The following is a 22,084-nucleotide window of genomic DNA, read 5'->3' as shown; positions in this document are numbered from 1 at the left end:
TGCTTTAGTCTACACTATTTTTAGTTGGAGGGAGCTAACATGCCATTGCACACTGTACTGTAGAGGAGGCCATAGACTGAAAATCAACTAATAGAAAGTGGATTATGAAACTACTTTTCTGGAAACTTGAATATTAAACAGCAAGTAAGTGAAGTGTAATGCTCAACATGCTGAGTTGAAAGACCACTAGTGAGTTGTGAATCAATCCCTTCTTTATGCTTTGCATGTTCATGCATACACACAGAGGGCTAACAGTTGTGAAGTATTTTGTGAAATTTCAATTAAAAGGCCATTCTTAGCAATGTGTGAAGAAATATGCCATCTTTCTTTAGAGGGTAAAAGTGCTTCGCAGAATTGTGAAATTACCTTTGACTACTGTATGCAAGCGTGATCTTTCTGAAACTGATACAGCCCTTCTGGAATGTTACTTGAATACCAATTTTAGTTGCATTGTTCCCTCTCACTTTTTAATTTTCCCCAGGGAGAAGTGTCTCCTTCCTCTTCAACTGGCTCTGGAATCGAAGAGCATGAAGCTGGCCCAACAGGCTCTAGCAGGGATGCAGGTATGGCTTTGGAGTGTGTGTTGGCAGGCGGTGGGTGTCAAGAAAATCTAGGCTTTTCTTTTGAAAAACAGTACAGAAAAAGTGTCTGTCCTCGGGTGAACCTAACAATAATGTTCATGTTTCTGTAACAGTGTTCAGAAGTTAGGATACAAGTAAAGGCTGGTGATTTTGTAGAAGCTGAAAATGTTTTGCAGATAGGTGGGAGGTCCTGGATTTCAACAGTGAAATGCAGATGTACTCTTCCTTGTGGGCCCTGTGCTACTCCCAGAAAGTTTGCCACTGCTAAGCATCTTAGAAACTAAGCTTAGACTTGCTGTTTTCTTTGATTAGAAGAGAGGACAGCAGTGCTTGGAAGATAGAGAGGTGAATAAAGGATCTGCGTGCTGTGTTCTTTATGTGTGGGCACTTTCCTGGGTTTTTTGTACACTGAAAACACTAGAAACAACATCTGATTTGAAAGTCTATGAAATTACAAAAGAAAACAGCAGTGCAGCACAAGCAACAAAAAGACTCTCCTGGGTTTGACAGTATAAAAACTAAAGCAGTTTACTGTTCTTTTGATTGGACAAATGAGTATGAGTCAGTAAATACTTTCACTAGGGGGATGCTAGTTGTGGAAAAGGCTGGCAAACTGCTGGGGCATAAAATCCATTTTCCTAAAATAATTTTTTTCCTTGGAGGGCAAGAATGAAGTTGTTCTGGGAATATAAGGGTGTAAGTGGATCATTCAAATTCACTTAATCCAGCATAGGAGGTGTCAGACGCTTGGTTAGAGAGTGCCCCGTATTGGGGCACAGTGTGGTTGTAGAAGGGAAGGACTGCTAAGATAGCAAAGGGATTGGAGCATCTGTCTTATGAGGAAGGGCTGAGAGCTGGGACTGTTCAGACTGGAAAAGAGGTGCTCCAGGGGTGGAGACAGCACAACTTCCCTGGACAACCTGTGCTTGATTACCCTTATAGTAAAGTTTTTCCTAATGTTCAGAGGAAACCTGTGTTCCAGTTTGTGCCCATAGCTTCATGTCCTGTCAGTGGGCACCACTGAAAAGTTCCTGTCTGTTCTCTTTGCAAACACTTTTCAGATACTTAGGTATGGTGATGAGATCCTCCCTGAGCCTTCTCTTCTCCAGTCTAAACAGTCACAGCTCTCAGCCTTTCCTCATAAGAGAGATGTACCAGTCCCTTTGTCATCTTAGTAGACCTTCCCTGAACTCTCTCCAACAGCTCCATATCTCCCATACTGAACTAAACATTCTTCTTTATATAGCAAACCCCATTATTTTCAATTCAGATTGAGTTAGATCTCATCGGGCTGTACAGTGCTAAAATAATTGATATTCTGGTATGTGGGAAATGCTTTAAAACATTGTGCGTTAAACCCTGGCTGGCAGTTCAGCTTTACCCACTCACTCCTTCCCTCTCAGAGGTGTGGGAGAGAGAGTCAAAAAGGGTAAAAGTGAGAAAAATTGTGGACTAAGACAAAGTTTAATAGCAAAAGCAAAGCTGCATATGCAAGTAAAAGAATATGTGGAATTCATTCACCACTTTCCATGGAGCAGCAAGTGTTCAGCCATCTCCGGGAAAGCAGGGCTCCATCATGTGTAACAGTTACGTTGGAAGACAAATGCCTTAACTCTGAAAGTCTCTGTCCCCTCCACTTCCTCCTTCTTTGCCTGGCTGTTGTTTCTGAGCAGTGTCATATGGTTTGGGATATCTCTTTGGTCACGTTGGGGTCAGCTGTCCCAGCTGTGTCCCTGCCAAACTCTTCTGCACCCTCAGCCTACTTGCTGGGGAACCAGTCTGAGAAACAGGCAGCCTTGATGCTGTGTAAGCTCTGCTCAGCAATAGCAAAACATGGGTGTGTTATCAGTGCTGTTTTGGTCACATGTCCAAAACACGGCACTCTTTGGGCTCCTGTGAAGAAAATTAACACTATCCCAGCCAAAACCAGTACAAGCATAGAAAATAAGAAGTAGGAATGAACCAGCGAAATGTGCTACAGAGTTGAAGCTGAGGAGGAACATCAGTACAAAAGTGATGAAAAATGTACAGGGGGAAGTGGGCTGTGCAAAGTCTCTACTAGGACAGAGCAAGGTTGTGTTCCTGGGATCTAAGACAAGCAGTTTTGCTCTGTTGTGGGATCTTCTGAGAAGATAGGAGCTGGGAAAAGACTTGTGTGGGTACATCCATTGCAGGATGCCTGCCACTAATCAGAGACACCCATGAAGGTGGTTACAAACTAAATGGAAGAGACATTTCTGGTAGAACTCCAAGGAAATAGTGCCATTGACAATGTCAGGAGATAGTTTCTGAGGTACTGGGCAAAGTAAATCTGATCAGTCTAAAATATTCAGTCTGAAGTTCAGCCAGTCTGTATTGAATTCAGTTCAACCAACCCAATGGCAGGGCAAGGAATTTTGGTATCACCTCAGCTCAGGTTGGTTTCTATGTGTGTTTGTGTTAGTCACTTGTTACCTGTACTCTTTGTCCGAGGACTTGATTGTATCCATTAACAGTGAACTTCTGAATGACGCAAAACACATCTTGTCAGTGATCAGAAGTGCCACCTCCACAGCACTTGTGCTCTGTATGCTATTGGAGTAATTGGGTTGATAGGTGACTGTCTCCTGTTGGGCAGGGCATCTGATAGCACTAGTGTAATCCCAGGATACTAGCCTGAGTGGGGTTTTTTAATTTGTTGTTGTTGTTTTGAGGGTCTGGGGAGCTGCAAAGGTTCCAGTCTCTCCCAGCTTCTGAAATACTGAGAGGTTTTGCTGAGGACATTATTTGAAGTATCAGTTACTGATGTGTGCTTTCTTCTGGACACTGGAGAAGTGGGATGGGGAAAGATGATACCAGAATGGCAGCCGACATGACACAGATCTCCCAGTTTTGCTATTTTTCTTATATTTTATATTACTGGATTCATTTGAAATTTTTACCCAGAAAGTCTAACCACCCTAGTACCCAGTGCTAATAGGTTTAGTTGCAGTACTTTGCGGAGGCAGTTTTTGTCTCAACATGTACATTGCCATTTTCTCTCTGCAGAAGCTGCTGTCTGATGAGAGGTTTGTATCCGTGGAAACAGACTCCGATGAGAAACAGTTGCTTAATCAGATGCTGAATGCTGTCAAAGTGACTCCTTCGCTCAATGAAGACCTGCAAGTTGAAGTGATGAAGGTTAGTGTTTCACACACATCAGTGCTTGCAACAGAGGCTGCATGATTGAATGCTGGGGTTAGCAAATAAAATAGCTGTTCCCTTGAAAATCTTCATTTTAGAACAGTATTTGATTCCCTTTTCCTGCTGGCAGATGTCACTTGTTTCCATTTCTATTTTGTGTTATCTTGGATTAAATAGGAGGCAGTTTACATTAAGAGTCAGAATACTGGTGGTTCCAGTTTTGGCAAACTTAAGCAGGACAATGAATTTCCTCCATGGGAGGGCACAGATAAATGACTTGTAGATTTGGAAGTTTGTTATTGAGCTTTAGTGGTCATGAGGTGGGCTGTGCACACTTGTAATTTTGTATTGTGTGTGCATAGGTGCTTTGTAGTTTGTTAGCCATATTTTCTCTTTGTAAAATGCTAATGGTGGGGCATGACTTGTTTAGGCACCAAAATGGCCCTGGACCAGTGCATAAGGGAAATTATTGTTTTGTATACTCTGTCAGAACTTCCAGTTCTAGAAATACTCTAGTATTCTCCTGTGTGCATGCTGGGAAGCTCAGCTGCCAGGAGGTACTGTTTCGGAGGGGAGGTGATACCAAAATTCCTTGCCCTGTGATCATGTTTGTTGTATGACTTAGAAGTCACCTTTTTATATCAGTTTTGGCAATACCTGTGTTATTTGTACAAAGCAAGATGGCGGTGGACAGTTTTCAGATGTTTGGGTAAACTTTGTGCTGCAGGGCTTGTTGTCCTATGGCTGATCATTGGTCAAAACCATTCTGGAACAAACCTTTTTGCACATTCATTATACCTGGTACTGATTGATATATTTGGATCTACTCCTTGACCATCCTTTTCTTCTAAGTGCATAGATTAGTTATTTTGTTTCTTTCATGTGACGTCTTTGGTCTAATGAATCCATGTTATCCACTCTGAAACTGCTCTGTACCAGCTGTCCTCTTTGCCACTGGAGGTGACCACCTGGGTAGAATATGCAGTGTCAGAATGTGCAGAGGGGTGAACCTAGCAACAAAAAAAGGGAGTAGTATTTGTGTGTATTTGTTACACACAAATTTTGTATTTTTAGTATTTGTTACCTGTTTTATGGGAGCAGGCTTCTGCCCCAGGCTTAACTGATGACACTCTGATCTGCATTCCTAACCCTGCATGCCTCCTCCTTGCCTTTGTCTTTACAGTAGGAAAGGGGAAGAGTTAAGTAGTTGCAGTACTGAACCAACAGGTCCCTCTTGGAATGCAGTAATTTTTTTGCAAGTTGCTTTTTTTACATTCTTGAGTGTTACAGATTCAGAATCTGCATGCACAGTTTCTTTGAAAGCCTTAATGTACATCTGCGAGGCGAAGCCCCCACACTAAGAATGTGAACACTGTATTTTGCTACAGTTCTGAGTAAATATCTTTTCAAGTTGTCTTGACATGTGAGAAGCAAAAAAAACCCTCAATAATTTCAAAACATCAAACCACAGAAAACCCAAGCCAAAACCTTGTATATATGTATGCTTTTTTTTTAAAGTAGAGCAACATGTTCAGTTCCAGTTTAAGCGCAAAAGAGAAAGGAGAACATAGTCTTAATTTCACTGAGTGAAATTTTGATGTGCAAATCATTTTCTGAGTGAAATGTGTGTATGGTAAAAATCAGGCTATAACTTCCAACTTTACGTTCTGAGAACAAAGCAAAATTATATTTTGATTTAAACATTTCAAGAGACCAGAGGGCCAAAACATATTGTAATCAGGACAGTTAAAACTCAGACACATCAGATCTGAGCCTTGCCTGACAATCAAATCAAGTAGACATCTCTTCAGATTGTAACCTGAAGGTTACAGATGCCATTGCAACACTTGAAAATGTTGTTAGCTAACCCAGGCCTGATGAATGGCTAAATCCTCTGGGGGGAAGGAGGGAGGTTTCTAGCAGCTGGTCTCAGCAATGTGTTTGTATTCCTGGATCTGCTAAAATGTGTCCTCAAAGCAGCAAATTACTGTACATTAGACTGTGTTACTCCATCTGGAGGAGATAAAATATGTCTTTATCTAGTGCAGATAGATATTAAACACTCCTGAGTGTGAGCAGGTTTGTGTGAAACTGTGTCAGCTGTGGTGCCAGCCTGGTTCTTTGTGACTCGCTGCACAGTTGCACCAGTCTCACAGGTATTAAGAATGCAACCACCAAAGATTACACAAAAGCTTTTAGTCATGCAAAATCAGTGTGAAAGTAGACATGCAGGAATACAGAATTCACTGTAAATTGCTGGCGTGTAAGCTCCTAAATCACTTAAATGTGTTTGTTTTTTCTTTTTTTAATCCTATCCAAAATATCTCCTGTTGTTCCCAGTAAGAGTATACCAGAAATTCACACTCCACCTACTATCCAAAAAAATATTTTGAGTATTTATGTTAATGGACTTTTGTGACCCACCTGTATTACAGATGGAAGTGTGAAGGGATTTGATTAGCTGAGGAGAGCATTCTGTAAAGATTTTTACATTCAGATGACTGCATATTGGAATTGGCAGTGAAAAGAAGAACACAAGAAAGAGGTGTAAGGGCAGGTAGTTGCCTTGCTTTGCACACTTTTGGAGCCTGTAAAATATTATTGTAAAGGGCCATCCTTAGACAGGAATGGAATGAGTAGTTGTAATGGTTACTGTAAATGAATGGAGAGGAGAGCTAGCTGGATCTCTTCTGGAACTGAAAAAAACAAACAGTTGGGGCCACTGTTGTAAGAATGGAAGGGCATTGACTAATTTATGTCTAGGTACCAAATCCTCCTGATTTTTAAGTGTGTCATGGAATGCTCTGCAGATTGCCATATTGGAGGATCACAAAACCAGCACTCTGACAGCATTCAGACTTAAAGGCCAGGGCTGGGGGACCGTGCTGGAGTGCATCCTGGGCAGCCAGAGAAGATTTATACTGCCTAAATGCAACTGTCAAATGAACTCAAAGCCTTCCCTCTCACATTATCTCTCTCTTCTGTGCTAGGTGAGGTACCTCTTATCTTTGCATAAACTTAGCTTGACTCTCTGCTTCTTCTGAATACCAGTTGGCTATTGCGTCTTTCTCTTCGGTGTTTCATGTAGAGTTATTACGTGGGGAAATTGCTCCCTTGAATTTCCAGAATAGAAGTGATACTCTGAAGTCTTTGTTTATTTTTCTTGTAGGACACCCTTATAATTGCTAAGCACTAGATAATTCTTATGCCAACAACACATTTGTGCCCAAAAAAGGCGGTGGTCTTTTCAGTGAGGAGAGGGGAAAGGCTGTGGTTTCTCTTTGACATGAATGGGCAGGAATAACAAACACAGATGTACTAACTGGATTTGATTTCCCACATATCAAAGCAAGCTGTCTGGGGTATATAAATTTTGCTTTCAGTCTTGCATGGTTTTTAACTGCTGAGCCAAATATTTCTTGCAATATCTCAATTACTACCCACTCTGTGTATTCTCTGTATCTCTGATGTGTTTTATGGCAGAGATTTATTAGTATTTTCATGCTTGCGACTAAAGTGAAGTTATTTAGGTGCTTTAATTTATAAAAAGATACTGAGAAACCAGCTAATTCAGAAAATGTGACTAGAGGGAACAGTGTATCTGACACAAGGCCACTTTAGTATTCACATTTGCTGTTGTCATACTTTGCTAAGACTGAAAAGCCTTCTAATATGTGTGTTACCAGTTTGTGTTTTTACTATGCTCAGCTGGCTGTATCAGTAGAAGGGAAGAACCACACAATCCTACAGTACCTTGCTGATGATTTTGTAATACATCAATAATTCAACTGCAGTTTCAAACGGAATAATTAAATATTTATACTTTTATATTTTCTTTAGAATATTCATATAGGAAGGAAGAGATATATTGATTGCTAATCAAATTCAGTATTTTATCAGTGAGATACCAAAGTGACTCACTACTCTATTTCTACAGTTGCAGATGTATAGAAAAAATCAGAGGGACAGTAATTTAGCACTTTCCTTGGAAGAACGTGGTCATGCAGTGGGGCTGGCTCAGAAGTGGGAAAAATTTTTCTGTGTGACGTGGTGACATGGGGACATGTTATAATTGAGGGCAATGGTGAAAAGCAATGGTGAAATGCAAGGGTATATCTCACATTGAGGAGTGGGGACATTTTGTTGATGTTAAACACTAGACAAACAAGCTACAGATAGTCCCCTATCTGTATGTATCTGTATCTACAGACAGGGGACATGTTCTGGGTTGACGATTAATACACACTTTTGAGTTCAGTTGTGGAGTCAGGGGATCCTGGTTTTTTTCTTCGCCTTGTCGTGATGCTTTTAAATTCTGGCTTCAGATGTTTTTAAAACAGCTGAAATACTTCTGCTTTGTGCAGTTAAACCTTTGCTTGGAGGAGCACATAAAGTACTGACAAAAGCACTGTCAAATGTTGTCAGATCAGCAGTGGAAAAGGAAACTAGGAAACTAATCTATAGCTGAACCTCTGGATTGCAGTCCCTTCAAACTTCAACAGTTCTGTGATTTTTACTTTCTCTTTTTGAGTTTTTGGTAACTTTTCATCACTAGCCCTGACCTTGAAGTGCTATCCCTCCAGGAAGGGCTTCTGAAAGAACTAGAATTAGGCTTTGAGTGTAGCTGTGCCACCGAAGCAGCTGAAACCAAACATTAAGGAAGCGGAAAGTGTGGAAGGAATCCTAAACAGCAGAGACACCTGTTTTCTTTTTTTTCCTTTTTTTTTCTTTTTCTTTTTTTCTCACACATATTATAGTCACTTTCATTTATGAGTTGACCACCTTCTTAATAATGCAATACTTCTATCTACCTGTGATAACATTATTCTCAGATAACAATAAAAAAATGTTTAATGAAGAATTGCAAATTACAAGAGTTCTCACACAGAAACAAATTCTCCAGATAAACCAGATACACAGAAACAAGTCCTCCAGATGAACTAGATACACTGTAATATAATGTATACTGAAGTAAGAAAGTTGCTCTTAGGACAAAGGTATGATTGATCAGGTGAAATTTCCCTTTCTGCTGCATCCTTTTGTTTTCGTCAGTCACAGAGACAGCCTTGTCATATAATTCAGTGCATATCAGTTCAATCTGTGCCCAGATGTCCCGAAAAATTTAGAGCTTGCAGGACAGAAATTTTCAAGCAAGAAAGAGAATAATGACCTCTCATGAAAGAAACTCAATTTTTGGATTTGATGTTTTTTCAAATACTTGTTCTTTATTTCACTGTTCTAATTAATGGTGTTATGATATGCTGTGATATGATATATACTGTGTTTCTGTCAGTGAAGATCCTAAGCTTTGTTTCTTATTACCTCTGAGAAGACTTCGCACAGTTGAGTTGCAGCTACTTTACTTGTGGTGGTTTTTGAATAGATTTGAGGATTGCTTTGAAACCAAAAAATAATCTTCCAAAGTGGCTTTAGTGGGAAGACTCTTCTAGTTCCCATTATTTACCTATTATCCATGGCAAACACTGGTTTCATTTAGGACAGATTAGTTTATTCTCAGTGACTCCAACTTGCATTTGTTAGTGGATTAGGTGTATTTCTTGCTGATGGGCAAATTTTTTATTATTTTTTTTCTGTAGGCTTTCAGTGAGGAGCCAGCCAGAAGTCTTTTTAATCTGTGAACGAGGTTTAATGAACCCTTGCTAAATCTGCTGTGTCAAGGCAATCTTTTCTTTTTGTCTTCTCACTGATCCATTAATACAGCATTTGGGAACTCTCCAGTAATAATAGTAGACAGCTCTTTTTGTGATTTCACTTTTCATTCTGGATATATTCAGAACTGAAATCTGACTTAGAGTTCTGTGGTAAAAGTTTGTGTAAGGACAGACTGTCTTTAGGTTGGACAGACTGTCTTTAGCAACTTACCAACTGTTCTTTCCAAGATTGCTACCATAATGCTTTAAAGTTGCAAAGTGATTCTTTGAGTGCTAAGAGTCATCTCTTAGTTTTTATTAATTTATATTCTGTATAAATATTTATATTCTGTATAAATTGATAGGGTTCCAGTTACGGTGTCAAATTAGTCACTTGAGAAGGTCACTATTGAAAGTCCACAAGAAGTAGGAGAAAGTTCAGCAACAATTTTTTTTTTTTTTTGCCTCAGTTTCTATAACAATTATAGTTGACCTCTTTTAGGTTCTGTACAACCATGTTGTTACAGGTTCAGGGAGGTGGTCCTGATCTGGTGCAAATATTGAATGAAGCCGGACTGTGCTTGACCAACCAAGCAAAACTTATGGTTAACTATTCCAGAAAACTTATCAGGAACTTTGTTGCTGCTGAGCAGGTCTTTGGCCCTCCAAGACAGAGAACAACTTACCTGTTTGAGAAGTGGCTCCAAAGTGTTTGATCCAAAATGTTGACATAACACAACTGTACAATCCCAGTCTCAGTGAAAGACTGTATTGTAGACCATTTTCTTGAATATTAATAAATGAGATAATCACTCATAAACTCTCACAGATACATATCTTCTCATTGTTTTAAGACTAATATTTATGAAATCTATTTTTCCACATACAATGTGGTTATGCTTAATAGAACATAATTTTCAACTGTTCTGCTTTGTCTTGAACTGTAAAATCAAATGGAGGACTAAAACAACGTGGATTTAAAAGTATATGTAGACTCTGTTATTCCCTGCCTCTTTGAGGCACAGCATATATAATAGTTACATATAGAAATAAAGACAGTGATTTAAGTGCCCATTAAAAAGAAGAATTCATTGATGCAACAGTAAAAATATAACTGGTCAATGGTGATGGAGAGGAGAGACTTCATTATCAGGATGGGAAACAGCAACCCAATTGGTGATACTTGCTGTTTATGCATTTTAATTAATATAGAATTTGAGAACAAGTGACCATTTTTCCCTCTCAGCATATTTTATGCACTGCATTGTTGCAAACATTTTTCAATATCCCTTGCAATATAAATTGCAGTCCAGTCATCTTCTGAGCAGAGACAGACTATGCTTCGAATAAACTAAAAATAATAGCAATGATTCAACTTCAATTGCATGCTTCAATTCAGAACTGGTTAAAAATTTATATTAATAAGAAAAAAAAATTTAAATGCTGAAAATTTGTAGAAGAAAAGTTTTGCCTGAATGTGTATTAGTTCTTGTAATAGTGGTTCCTGGTACGAGCTGTCATAAGCAGTAACTGATTTTTGTTCAGTCCATAATTCAGAGGTGTGTTAGCATCTGCTCTGTTAAAGAGGGGGTTCTATAAAGACTTGCACAATATCAAGCAAATAATATTCTTTTCTAAGATCGGTCCTGCTGAGAAATGCTAGATAGAGTTCTTAGTGCTTAGCCTTTTCATAAGATAACTTTTTGTAATGTAGGCCAACTACAAATCCAGACTCTCTTGGGTTTGCTTGTCTCATTTTACTTCTTTTTGGTTATTTTTAAAAGTCACTTTATTCATGTGCTTAGTTATAGGTAACCAGGTTAATTCCAATGGATTGAGTGACCTACCTTGTGTGCTTCAAGATAAGATCATCCTTTCCTGAGTTAATTAGAACTATGGTAAATGCCTAGTATTGTGATTAAAGAACTCCCCTGGTTCTTAGGTGCTTGGTCATTGTAGCCAAAACCAGTCTGGAGTTAAATAGCTGAGCTTTCTCCTTAAGGGATACAAAAGAATGACAATGGTAATGGCCTGAATGTGGCCAGATGGATGCTGGATGAGAGCTGCCTAAACCAGTCAGTAGTGAATGCAGTATCTCAAAAATCAAACCTCTTTCCAGGATCCATGGCTTTTCCTCACTAACTTTCTGTGCTTGAATGCTATCCCTGAATAACCTCTGTGGGTTTGGTCAGACGTGTAATTTCAAAAATCTAAGCAGAGGAGTTGGTCAGCTTAAAAGATTTGCAGGATAGAAAAGTAGGCTTAGTTTCTTGCCTGAAGAAATTCTAATGCAAAAATTTTAGCTGTCTCAGAGCTGTGATGCTATGAAGGTGTTTTCAGATGGAGAACATGCTCATTCTGTCACACTGGAACTGTCACATTTGGTGTGGCATAATCAAAACCGTTGGCATCAGCCAAAAAGTAGCAAGTCCCTAGCTCTGGAAAGTGTAATTTCACACCTGTCCAGTGTGGAAGTACAAGTTCTTACAGACTTTTTTTATTCTTAGACACATACCAAGAACCTGGAGTTTGTTTAACCATTAAGAAAACGAATTGCAAAGACATTGTATCGTCACAACCCCAAATATAGAAACCCTTTAACTTTCATATATTGCCTTTTAGTCTTTTGTCTGCTGCCAGATGTGAGTGCTTACTGGTGGTGACAGTGCCAAGTTCTGCCAGCCAAACTGGCCACACAGCAGTGGCATGAAAGGGTCACTTGCCATAGCTTTTGCATGCAATAGTACCCGTACTGCAGGTGTGGCACAGCTGTGCACAGATGCACCCTTCTCTGGGTGCATCTCTGTAGACCTTCTCTGCTTATGAGCATTCCATGATCAGGGCCACTGCTACCATAGCTGTTAACACCATCTGGTCCTGGGGGCAGCTGAGGAGAGAACTTGTGTCCCAATAAGCTGTTCTGACACTGCCAGCCATCTCTGTGGGTCATCTGCCCTGGAGCTCCTCACATCTCTTGTAAGAGAGGAAAAAGATACAGAAACTGTATGTAACATAGTGGTTGGTGATGCAACCGCAAAACCAGCTTATCTGGCTTTTTAATATCACTTTTCTGGATGCACGTCAGGATATGGTCTGGGATAGTGCAAAATCCTCTGGCAGGTCAGACAGCCTGTGGGATACCACTTCTTAGGTTGCCTTCAGGCTAACTTCTTGCCAATTAATCTAGAGATTTGAAACAGTAATTTTAAATCAGCTGTTGTAAAGTACATTGCCATGCAGAACACTTCCCTGTTATAGTTTTGCATTATCTGAGAGCAAGGGAGTTATCTTTCCTCTCCCCTGCCAAAAAAATTCTCTTGTTGTCAAGAATAAATGTCAAAATTTTCCACCCAGGGGAGATACCAGTTCTTTTTTTGCTTGACAGCTCTGGTTCTACTTACATCCATGTGTTGACATCCTGTTGAATCATTTTGGTAATTGATGCATGAAACTTCATTTTTATTTGAGAACTCTTTAAATTTTTGTTGGTATTTTTCAGTTTGGTATTTGTGCTTTTTCACTTTCATTTTACTCAGATTTGTGTATTATAATTTGTGAAGTAATGCAGTATACCTAAATAGGATGTAACCTTTGAAGGGGAAATTGTCATCCTAGTATTGCTATTCAGCCTTTTTCTTTATTTTTCCCTGCCTTTGATTGTTAAAATTCTAAAGACAAAAGCCCCTGTCAGAGTGTTGAGAAAAACTGTTAAGCATCTATTAAGCTTTGAATAATTTCTTTCCCTTCTACAACTGTACTGCATAAGCAGACATTTCACTTGGTTTCATACCACCATAAATAGTGTTCAGCAGCAGTTCTGTTTTAATCCAGTGAACTAAATGGGCATTGTCTTCTCAGAGACATTACTTCTCAGCCTGTCATTACTGATGATGTGTAAGGTTCTCCTGTACCAGATATAGTCCTTAAGTCTGAAGCCCTGGTGCATTCATAATGCTGAGCAGCATTTATGGGTTTACTAATTCATAGCAGACACACTCTCCTCTCTCTCCATAATTAAAATCTGCTGTTTGGTACAGTGACCCATGGTACAGTGTACATGACTTCATTAGTGCTTTTTGTTTCTCTTGGCCTTGTTTCCCTTCAAGGCCAAAGAGTGCGACATGAGCAGGTTACCAGTTATTCTGACAAATAGGAGGACACCTCCTGTCCAAACTATTTTGCAGAAATATTGGATGACTTTAAATGTCAAACTACTGAATGAGGTAGAGGGCTGTCCTTCCTTGTCTTCTGTCAGTGTTTTCCTCCAAGGGGCAGGATTTGAGAATCATCTGAGCGCACATTGCATCCAGGTTTACAAGCCTGCAAATAAAGGAAGTCAGGAAAGGCTTCTTTTACAAATCCCACAAAGGGATTAGAGGTGGCTGCAAAATTGTTTTGTTTGTAAATTGTAAAATTTTGAACCTTTTTTCTCTTTCTTGGGGGTACTGCTTGCTTTCTTACACGCTGTGTTTATTTGATGTGCCTCCACCATAAGTTTTTCAATGTGAGAGTTGCTTTCTACTACAGACATGTACTAAGCTCTTGCAGAACTTGGCCAGCAATGCTAGGCAGCCTTACAATCTAAAAACATTCCCTCTTTTTTCCTCTTCAAGAGGTCATAGAATGGTTTGGGTTGAAAGGGACCTTAAAGTTCATCTACTTCCAGTGCCCCTACCATGGACAGGGACACCTTCCTCAGACCAGGTTGTTCAAAGCCCCATCCAATCTGGCCTGGAATTCTCTCTCTTAAAGTATGGAATCACACAGAATCACAGAATGGGTAAGGTTGAAAGGGACCACAGTGGTCATCTGGTCCAATCTCCCTGCTCAAGCAGGGTTATCCTAGAGCACATGGCACAGGATGGATAGATGTCATGATGTCAGTTTAATTACATTGCACTTCAAATCCCATACATTTTGTTTTAATTGACCTACATTGTGGCATCAGAAGCAGATTTTTTTTGGTTTGTTTCTACTTACTGTGAAAACTACCCAGGTGTGTGCTCTTATACTACATTTGGGACTGTATCCTGGGACTCCAGGGAGTAGGAATTACACTTGTTGTTCCATGACAGAACTTCAACAGTAATTAAAATAAATACTTTCATTACCATTTCATTACCACTTACCAAATAAACCATTTATGGAAATGTGATCTCATCAGGCATTTGCAAGATAATGCTAGCCAATTAAAAAATCCTGTAACTTTTGTGACTTTGAAACTATCTCTACAGTTATATAAGTTCCTTCTTTAAAAAAAAAAAAAGTGGTTTAGAGTCCATGCCAATCAGTAAAAGCTGATTTTCAATTTTGTTTTTTACTGGAATTGCTTTCTAGTTATTAGGAACTGCTTTGTAGTTTTGTTTTTGCTTTCCCTAGCAGTGGTTGCAAAAAGAAAATGTCATTGCCCAAGAAAGCCTCTACCTTTCTTTTCTTTATTTTTTTAAATACAGATTGTTTGAGTTAGTGTCATGAGTAGTTAAGCAGCCTATGGGGATATCCTGTCTGGAGACTCAGTGTTTTCAGTGGATCTGAATGATTAAGTTTGGTTTTGTTTGGTTGGTTTTGATCCCATTTTTCATCCAGTAATTTAAAAGAGGAGCCTGCTGTCTTCCTGTTTGTTCCACATAAATGGGAAAACATGCAAGTTAAGTGTTTGGATCATTGCCAAGACTGTAAATGAGCCCTATAGCAGCGCTGATGGAAATCACAGCTGAGAGTAGTCTTGTGTATTGGTCAGAGATGGTGTTTCAGAACATACAAATGATTTGTGAGGGAAGGTGGAGCAGTGGAGTAAGGCAAGAATATACTGGCTGATAACTTGTGCTTCTGTCATTTGACTGCATCAGATCGTATGCCCTTTCTCTAGCTAGTGGGTTCCCAGATCTTTTTTTTTACAAACAGTAGCAGTCAAAACTTAGCAGTCTTCTGCTGAAATTCTCTATTGCTTCATAGCAAGGTTTTGATCATCACTTCCTTACTGAACTTGATCTCTGATGTTTCTGTCATTCACGTTACATGCAGGTGTTTTGGCATTTGTGGCAGAAAGGAGTATATATATGCACATGTATATATATGCACTAAGTTTTCACAGTTCAGCTCTATAAAAGAGGGAAATTAAAAAAAAAAAAAAAGAGGGGAAGAAAGATATTTTGAAGAGCAAAGACTTAAAAGAATGCCTGAACTGGTGTGTCCTTCCATGCATTGTAGTGTATTGGCATCTGGGTTTTGATATGTAGAAAGCATTAGATAGTAACACATCCTACAAAGCCAAGATGGGACAAGAGAGCAGAAAATCACATGAAGTAAATAAGGTTTTACAAGAAGGGAAAATCAGGACACACAAACTACTGAATAGGATTAGTCATGGATGTCCATTGCAGCTCTTAGCGTGGTAAGAAGAGATTTGTCAGTAGGAGGTAACAGTTGTCTGTCTCTGTGTTTAGGAACTGTGTTCTACACCTGTGTTTAATCCAGCAGTGTCTGGACAGTACAAATCAGTTTTTCCTTAAGTACTGAATATATATTTTTAGCTGGTTGCTGAGCTCTCACAGCTATTAGAAATGTCAATAAAATTTCAGGGTAATTAATAGTTGAGAAAGTGAGGCCCAACAGCTGACTGTGAGGCTGGCCAGTTTAGAATCCAGTTAGTGCTCAATAAAATTGTTTAACTTCAAAGTTTTAAATTTTGCACATATGGACTGAGCAGCAGATGGAAATATCAGCCCTTAAAGCTTACGTACTTATTAGCCAAATGAGATTATTGAGAGTTTTTATAATTGACTGTTTACTTTCCTGTTGTTCTGTAGAATTTGCTCTGTGGACAGGAAGAGAGGTACCACAGTTCACTTTCACTGGCACTTGTGCATGTACCAGTAAATGTTATGGATTGCAGAGAAATTTGTGGAGTTCCTATCAAGAAATACAAAGTACAGCGTTCTTAATCATTTGCGGTTAGAATTAGATTGCTTTCTCTGGCAAGTTCAAGTGCTCTGTAGCTCGTATATCTCCTTGTAATACTGAGCTGGGCTGTGTAACACTTTTAGGATAAGAAAATCCATTTTGTCCATTTCGAAGAAAAGAGAAACCATGAAGAAGGAACTTGGCTCAGAAACGTTGCTTTGCTCTAAAGATAAATGCTAAATGTCTAAAAAAGAGTTTCTAGTGCAGGACTATTTAATTCATAAGAGTAGCGTGCCCTTTTTTGTTGTCACTTCCTCTAGTATTTATCCACATTGTTCAACCTCTATTTATGAAGGACTGAGAGTCAAGGCAAGATAATATGTACAGAAAACTGTAAAATTGCCATTACACAATGGTTTACTTGGAACACGTTTTGTAGTAATATCATCTTCTGTAAGAACAGATCAGGCTTCTGATTGGTATTTTATTTATTAAAAAAAAAGCAAACAAACAGAAAACCCTACAGCCTTGGAGTAAGGTGTGACATCCTGTAGTGAAATACAGTTTTTCTGCTGAGAAAAACATTGGTAAAGGTGCAGTGCATTTCAGTGTATAGAAACTTTTCAGTGTGAATCTCAAAATGCAAAACAGTTTATTTATGTCCTCCTTCAGGAAGATGTCACACTCACCTGTGGACAGACTCTTCTGTACTTTGCTTCTAGTTAACACCCAGTAATGTTGACTTATCTGATGGCCCGGATTTCCTTGTGAAGCAGAGAACGGTAGTTCTGAGTAGGGCTGAGAAGTTGTGGGGACCAATACATAAGTGTTAATGTGATTGATATTTGCAATTGTGATTGCTGGTACACTTATCCCAAGAAACTCATACTATTTCAGACCAAGCAAAACATAAATTCTGGTACTGGAGGAATTTTATGCTTTGAAGGACAGAAAGCAGTAGCTGAGACTCTGTCTTCTGTGAGGCAGGAGAGATTGGAAAGGAAGACAGGAGGGAGGGAGGACATCTCCAGACATGAAAGGCATCGCACCACAGTTCCTCCCACCGCATTGCCCCACTCATCCATTTGCCCTGGTGGTTCACATCACATTGTCACTCCCCTTCTCTTCAACTGGACTTTTATCAACTCAATTGGGTTGAATTGGGCTTTTAGTTCCTTATTTCTCCTGCTGAATTCAGGACAGGACAAGCCTCCCTTCATGGACTGGGGTTTATGGATTGGTTTTTACTCATTATCAAGTGACTGTAATACACTTACTGGAAATATCCTATGCTCGGAAATCCTCGTGTCATGCAGTAATTAATGGCTTGTTTCACATAATACTTATCTATCTGTGCCACTTAAGTAATAACTTGCATTGTATGCATTTTTCCTTCCTCTTTTGTTATATTGATAGAAATGAATGCAAGGACTGATTATAAATCATGCAAAGCTTGTGGCTAAAATATGAATAGGGGTCCAAGGCCAGAGTTGATCACTGGATGGTCTTGCTTTTGGTGGTCATATGTAGGAGACAGCAATAAGTAATCCATTGGGTGGTGCCTCAAGGGCCAACAGATGTGGCTTCTCAGGAGGATCTCCTCTATCCCAGTAACACACGGTGCTAAGAAGCTTCTGATGCTGTTCTAAGAATTGGAAGGAGATGTGGCTAGAAGCACATGGGTGGGAAAAAGACTCAATAATGATTGAAACTTAATTTTTTTCATTTCCTCTCTTTTGATGCAAGGTCTTGCTCTGTATAACATATACCTCCACCTTTGAGCTGAATGGGAGTTCAGTGTTGAAGATTGCTGAGGTAAGTGCTTCTGTTATACCACAGCTTGTGTCACTTAAACCTTTCCCCGCTACCTAGAGTGTGTCTTCCATATGTAACCTGAAACTGAGCTAGTCTGAAAAACATCTACTGTCTTTAGGACTGATATTACCTAATGTCTGTTGTTACGAAATAGTTGCAAGTTGGGCAGGTTTGGGCTTGCATGGGAAGGCACTCTTGGAAGCTGACTGATAATTGTATATTACAGCATTGCACATTTACTACTCCTCATATTTACTTTATTTTGCTTTTTTGCAGTAGAAAGGTTCTCTTGAGTTCTTTATAAAACAGCACTGTGCTGATTTCTTACTGGTTGCAAGTCTAACACTAATGAAGTGTCCTCAAGAGAAGCGTGTAAGCCATAGTGTGCCATGTTAGCACAAGTTCCTCAATGTTCCTTGTGTGTATCTCTTTCCTGACACATCCAAGTAAAACATTTATTATGCTTCTACATCCATTAGGCTATTAGTCACTCTATTCCCTCTAGTCCATTAGATTTTAGTATGAATTAAATTGTAAGGGAGCTTTGGTTGTAGAAAAACATACCTGCAGGCATATTAAGTGAGCCTTTTTTAGGTGGGTGATATTTTTAATACACTCTGTTGCCAGCCATGGGACTGTTTGTTCAGGTTAGAGAAGATGCACAGGAACACTTAATCCTCCTGTGCAACACACACTGCTGTGTGCAGAATCTATTATAAAATTACATTGTTATTATGGTATGGGCAGAGCTAGTGTCTGTGAAGGAATGTAAATATTATTTACATGTCCTACACTCTCAAGTGTCTGTAGACATTTAGAGATGTGTGCCTTCTCATTTTTTTGGTATTTGGCATGGGGGTTTTTGTAAAAAAAAACAACATCCCATGTGAAAATAGCTTACTTTAGCTGGAAGTTACAGTATTTTCTGAGTTTAAGAATAAAACTGACCTTGTGTTATCTTATTGGAAGCTGAGAAAGGAGTTGTAGGGATAACAGGGAACCAAAGAAAACTACCTCCATTTTGTAAAAAATGAGTTTTAACAGGCAAGGATACAACATAAATAGTTCATGTATATAACATATACAGGATAAAAAAAATATAGTAATCATTCTAGATTAGCACAGCTTAGATTTTGGTTTCTCTTGTGCTAGGTGAGACCATAAGGTGTGGGCTATTTTTGGAGGTCTTCGTAAGCCCCATCTGTAGATGCTGCAGCAAGGATGAACTGAATTGCTACTTAAAGCAAGCCACAATTTTTAGATTTCTACTAAACCCTCTTTATGTCAGTGTTCCACACTGAAAAAAATACAGATAATTTCCCCTACTGCAGTTTTTCTCACATATTCTCACAGACTTCCTAACATGCGAGGCAAAAGCTGATGAATTCAGCTTAGTGCATCTCTTTGCTGTAGGTAAAGACCTCTAGATTAAACAAAGTACTTGCTGGCAAAAGCATTTGATGACTCTAAACCCTTCAGCTTTCAATCTTTAAGAGCATTACCTAAGACTGGGGGAAATGGTCAATCAGTCATGGTCTGTATGCTATAAACTGTAGAAATAATCAGAAATAATATTTTCTATTCTCTCTCTAAACAGCAGGGTTGTTATTCATCAAAAGCATTCTGAAAAATGGTAGTTGTCTTTCACAGATTGATGTGAAACTGCTGTTCTTGGTAGTTGCACTTCATTCTCAGAAGACTAACCTGGTTTTAAAAAACTTTGCTAGTGTACTGATACAAATTAGGACAATGAGAGTTCTTGTCTTTTATGGTGAGCAAGACTCTAACGCATGATGAGATGTGCCGGCAAGGCAAACAAAACTCATTTCCGTCAGTGAAAGCAGTGTCCGTGAAGGAATGTAAATATTATTTACATGTCCTACACTCCCAAGTGTCTGTAGACATTTAGAGGACATGTTCCTTCTCATTTTTTGGTATTTTGGTACACACCCAGTATTACAAGCAGTAATATTGAGTGTGCTTGCTTCTGTTTGGAGTGTTTGGGGGTACAGTTATTTTCTCCACACTTCTTGAGAAAATACTAGGCCTTAGAGAATTCCTAGGTCTTCCTTAATAGCAAATCCTACCAGGCATGTACATGCTTCCCCAGGTTCCTCCTGCCCCGGCTTTAGGTAAGGCAAAGACTTTAACAGCTGGAATCACTATGCCTTTGTATCTGAATCTTCCAATGTATAAGCAGTAGGAAACAGAAAATCATTTCTCAGTTCAGCATTTGGTTAACCTTCTGACTTGCTTTAAGGGACAGGTGGCAGAGAGGAACTTTCTGTTCAAGTGGCCATGCTATTTAACATTTCTTTCCATGTTGGTCCCTTACTTTTCCTACCCTGCACTCTGTAGCAAGTAGAGCCACTCCACTTTCCAGGATTGGAAAGGTGCTGCCTTTGTTACTGGTAGAACTCTCTGAGGACTATCTCTGACAAACAAAGCTACAGTCTGGCTATTTTGCACTGCCTGAGCATTTGCAATTCATGTGTACAAAACAGTGGCACTCCAAATCTTTCTGAACCTTATCAGCTTCAAATTAAGGAAGCATCCAACATGAAGAGTACTATAATTTGTGGCCTAAGTATTTATTAATAGTATTGAAAATTAATTAATAATAGTATTGAAAATAGATTAACAGTATTAAAAATAGACTAAATCTTCCCCTGTGCACCTTCCCATGCTTGCCTAGACACTTGCAAGAAAATTTAGTTGATGCTGTTGCTTGTTTTTATGTGTGTGTTTGTTGCTCCAGTGTGTCTTTTGGAGGTTTATTTTGATTGACTCTGTTATGTTTCATTAGCTAACCCTTCTGTGTTTTGCTCTTAGTTGTGTTTTGCATGCCATAGAGCTGGAAGTCCCCGAATGCATGAAATGATCAAAATGTCCATTGCACACCTCTTTGGAGCCCTGAGCTCTCGCATTTTTACTGCTGCTTCTTCATCAGTGGCTTTTCAAAAGGTACCTTGCCCAGCCATTTAGAACACAGGCCTTCTGTAAGATTGGAACTCAAGTGGACAGTACTGTTGCTTATTAGCTCGCATGCGGAGGGGAGAGAATAAGGAGGTACCAACCATGCTCTTTCCAGAAAGTCAGCCTACCTCTAAGAATGGTATTCCATTAATTAATTCAGGTACTCTAGAAAAAGCCTTACCGCTCAAAAAGAATGATCTCCACTGGAATGGTTTGGCCTCTGTGAAGGGCTGTATGTGGTTAGCAGGCTTTTAGGGTTATTTGTCCGCTGGAGTTCAAGTGATAGGTGAATGACAGGCAGAGTTGGTCCAGACCAGCTTACAAGAACATCTGCATGACTGACTGATTGATAGCTTGGTTTCATTTCAGTGGCAGTTAGAAAGAATCAAGAGTCTTGTTTGTGTGCCCATGGCCATATTGATTAGACTGTGTAATCAGATCACTTTAATTTTTCCCTCTTAAAAACTCATCCTCATTAGGGAACTATAAAAATTACTTTACATCATATAATACCCTTCTCATTCAAAAATGTACACCAGGTGCATTTATGTGTACTTCTGATGCATATAATTTATACTGTATATTTATATTTTTAATAATTTATATTTTAAATAATTTTTTCAAAGCTACTTCAATTTATATTTACAGTTCTTGCTAGCTATATATCTAAACAGTGGCAGAATGAAACCACTAAAACTGAAAAATATAAAAGTATGTGAGCAATTGTTTAGTTTTTTTTTTTCTTTTTTGGTTGGTTGCTTGGTTTGGATTTTGGGAATTCTTCTTGTGGTCATAGTGAACGATAAAGCTTAGTGTACGACAAAGGACCAAAACTGCTTCCTCAAAAAGACTGTATTGTACAGTTCTGTCACAAACCCACTCAGCTCCATCAAGACATTTATCTACTTAGTAGTTACTGTGCAGTGTGCTTAAACTGTTTGCTCCAGTTACAGAGACCCAACACCTCCCATGAAGTATCTGATGAAGGATAGAACC

General features: G+C 39.1%; 1 protein-coding gene across 8 annotated transcripts in view; it reads left to right on the top strand.

Annotated features, from left to right (window-relative positions):
• ARFGEF3 (ARFGEF family member 3) overlaps positions 1–22,084 on the top strand; it is a 90,729-nt gene that overhangs the window by 15,613 nt on the left and 53,032 nt on the right. For 5 of the 8 annotated variants that reach the window (XM_048296342.1, XM_048296341.1, XM_048296344.1 and 2 more), the window contains exons 3-6: positions 482–563; positions 3,609–3,740; positions 18,044–18,112; positions 20,945–21,076. In XM_048296342.1, coding sequence (XP_048152299.1) covers positions 482–563; positions 3,609–3,740; positions 18,044–18,112; positions 20,945–21,076 — 415 coding nt within the window. The remainder of the gene's footprint in view (positions 1–481; positions 564–3,608; positions 3,741–18,043; positions 18,113–20,944; positions 21,077–22,084) is intronic. The other 3 variants (XM_048296347.1, XM_048296346.1, XM_048296345.1) reach the window with 1 other exon arrangement.

Source organism: Corvus hawaiiensis, chromosome 3 (genome assembly GCF_020740725.1).
Source record: "Corvus hawaiiensis isolate bCorHaw1 chromosome 3, bCorHaw1.pri.cur, whole genome shotgun sequence".
In the NCBI taxonomy this organism is placed as follows: domain Eukaryota; kingdom Metazoa; phylum Chordata; class Aves; order Passeriformes; family Corvidae; genus Corvus; species Corvus hawaiiensis.
This window is presented reverse-complemented; position numbering and strand designations above follow the sequence as displayed.